Source organism: Belonocnema kinseyi, chromosome 5, assembly GCF_010883055.1.
Source record: "Belonocnema kinseyi isolate 2016_QV_RU_SX_M_011 chromosome 5, B_treatae_v1, whole genome shotgun sequence".
Taxonomy (NCBI): Eukaryota; Metazoa; Arthropoda; class Insecta; order Hymenoptera; family Cynipidae; genus Belonocnema; species Belonocnema kinseyi.
Window position 1 is genome coordinate 117,135,653 of NC_046661.1, and position 3,289 is coordinate 117,138,941.

Below are 3,289 nucleotides of genomic sequence, written 5' to 3' on the forward strand. Positions count from 1 at the left end.
CCAAGGAGATTATGTTGAAAAATAAAAAAAAATTTACCCAAAAAAAATTGTTTTTATACTTCATTCTAAGGACTTATTGAACTACCCTCGTATTTTAAATATTTCTTTCCAACAAAAACCAACAAGTAGGATTTTAGGGAATTTTTTAAGAAAAGAGATAAGCTAACGTAAGCTAACAAATATAGAAATTAAAAAAAAAACGCTTTCTTGATGAAAGTGAACGAAAGTATAAAATATAAAATAACTATGATGAAAGAAGTAAATCTGATCCAAAGTATTTTTTTTCTATCTTCGGCTTTATAACACCTGTTTTAAGATTATTGAAAAATAGTTATTATTGTCTACCTCTTTATTTCGTATGTCATTTTTTAGCTTAATATTAAATAAATTTGACTGATTTCGAACATTGTTATCTACTAATTATGAACCATAACCTGACTTACAATTCGGCACAATACACGAGTGTGCATTGAATTTGTCTTTTGACATTGACATAATGGTCAGTATTAAGTAAATAAATTTCACCAAAAGACGTAATCGCACCATTATCAATCATTTACAAATAAATAAATTCTTCATTACATTATTTTAGAAAACGCGCCACGCGCTCCGGTGAGCAAATTTTTCACATAGACACAGGAAGTAGGACAGGGCTGGTATAAACCTAATCAAAATTTTTGACGAAAGGATAGGAGAAACGCAATCGTATTTTGGATCGGCATGCGCTTAAACTTTTGGACGAATTTCGCGCGCATGAACTATCTTAAGATCTACCAAATAAATATATAAAAACTCACCTTCTTAGAGTTTATAAGCGTTTTCCATGATAATTCCACCGCACTCTTGAAGCTGGGCGGTGAGTGAAACAGGTCCTTAATCAATGTGTTGATGTTATTCGTTGTCTTCAGCGCAACTACCTTCAACTGATTTTCTTCACTTTTCAAGTCTTCTTCTGACTTCCCGGTGATGGCTTCACGAAGTTTCTTTATATAACCTTGAATACCGCGCGCAAAGTATTGTAACCTTAGCCTAAACTCTTTCAACTGGTCCGGATCCTTAATCAGAAATTCTGGCGTTTGCTTGCAAATTTTGTGGAAAGCGTACATCAAACACTCCACGTGACTAAACTGGAGTTTTGGAACTTCAGTTATCTCCGAGTCGGGAGGAAGTGGCATAAAGGTCTGAGAGACAAATATTATAATAATTAATTGAACTACATTGAATTAGACTTCAAAATAGTTGCAGATGGTGAGGAGTAACAAAGTATTGCCCCCGTGACACTCTGAAATAAAAGTGACGGAAATGTTGACCGCGACCAAGGGCGGCGCTGGCTGTACTTTTAGGCCAAAAATTATTCCAATGCATGGGGCAAGTGTCATACATGTGACATTTTGTGCTTTTTTAATTATAAAAATGGAATTTTTTTGCTCTATGAATAAGTTTGGAAGCTTTTAAACTAACAATTTATGAAGATTTTTTTATTATGAAGAGGAATAATGGGGGATAATTGTGTTGTTTTCGGATGTAACTTTTTCAATTAATACTCATAAAGCAATTTATTGTAGTTGTTATTGAAACAGTTTGAAACTGTTCCAAGTCAATACAATTGTTTTTAAAGATCGCAATATTTTTAGTTTCCCTGAAAATAATTGACAACAAAGTTTTGCACAATAAGGAAAATTTTCAATTTCAACTAGATGGATAAAAATATGCAATTAAACGATTTCTTAACGTAAATTATTGGTAACATAAATTTCACATATTACAGTAAAACCCTTTAATAGCCCTTCCGAGAATTAACGCAGCGCCGCAGGTAGTTGTATCAAGTAAAAAACAAAAGCGGAGCGGGCTATAACGAGTTAATTCCCACTCATTGTCAGCCCCAAAATCCGCTCTATAGAAGAGTTTCACTGCAATGAATGAAATAATTTATTAAATTTGTTATCAAAAATTAGAAAATATTTTTAATTTGTTACAATTATTTTTAAAGATCGCAATCTTTTTTGTTCACTTTGAGAATAATTGATAAATAAGAGTTTCAATATAAAAAAGTTAAAATTTAAACGAGAGATAATGAGTAAAATATGCAATTAAACTGTTTTTGTAACGCAAATTATTGGTAACATGGACTTTCAATAATATTAATCAAATAATTAATTTAAGTTGTTATGAAACAATGGGAAAAAATTTCAATTCGTTACAATTGTTTTAAAGGATTACAATCTTTTTTGTACACTTTGCAAATAATAAGTAATTAAGTGTTGCACTATAAAAAAAAATCAAAATTTAATCGAGAGATAATGAGTAAAATATGCCATTAAACTGTTTTTTAAACGTAAATTATTAAAGTTCTTATCAAACAATTAGAAGAAATGTTTAATCCATTACAATTATTTTTAAAGATCGGAATCTTTTTTGTTCACTTTGAGAATAATTAATAAATAAGTGTTGCACTATAAAAAAAGTTAACCTGTAAACGGGAGATAATGAGTAAAATATGCACTTAAACTGTTTTTCAAACCCAAATTATTGGTAACATGAATTTTCAACAATATTAACAAAAGAATTTATTAATGTTGTCATCAAAATAAATTAAATTTGTACTTTCCACATAAGTTTGAGTAATTGTCGGCCTAAAAGTACAGCCAGCGCCGCCACTCGGCCGCGTTCAAATCTCAATGTCACATTTATTATAAAGGCTTTTATATTAGAGCCACCCCCTGCAAAGTACTAAACACAAAATTCACAGGATACTCACAATTAGAGCATTATAGAGCTGTTGCACTTTTTCTTCTGGTTTTTCGAGATTACCGCAAAATTCTGAGAGCTCAGCTAACAATTTTAGAATCTCCAGTTGAGTGTCTCTACCCTCCAAAGATGAAATTAGTGACAAATGTGGTAGAACTTGCACGCACAGATACGAAACGTACTTCGCTGAATCGATTTGAGACTGTAAATTCAAAATGACAAAATAAACGTATATTACAGATTATATTTTTATTTATTTTATATTTTATTCTGAATTATATTTCTTTCCCGGGCCATTCATTTTGAATCGCATTTTCTACTTACGCTAAAGAAAGGAAGCGCGTGTTTTATACATTCAACAATTCTGCTGCACTGTTCCAAATTCGTGTGTTTAAAGGGCACACTGAGTTCTGCCTGCTCTATCGTAATATCTATTAATTCTTGTTGTCCTTTGACTGTAGATCCCAATTTTGTCCATGCGAGCACATCCATGATGCTATGAAATTCACTAGCGGTAACATCCTGCAAAAAAATTATTATT

At 31.4% G+C, this 3,289-nt stretch overlaps 1 protein-coding gene across 1 annotated transcript in view; it reads right to left on the reverse strand.

Annotated features, from left to right (window-relative positions):
- Positions 1-3,289, reverse strand: part of LOC117172409 (apoptosis inhibitor 5) — a 24,921-nt gene that overhangs the window by 5,838 nt on the left and 15,794 nt on the right. The window contains exons 5-7 of the mRNA XM_033360306.1: positions 3,073-3,270; positions 2,759-2,950; positions 798-1,181 (exon numbers count right to left, since the gene is read on the reverse strand). Of these exons, the coding sequence (XP_033216197.1) occupies positions 798-1,181; positions 2,759-2,950; positions 3,073-3,270 (774 nt within the window). The remainder of the gene's footprint in view (positions 1-797; positions 1,182-2,758; positions 2,951-3,072; positions 3,271-3,289) is intronic.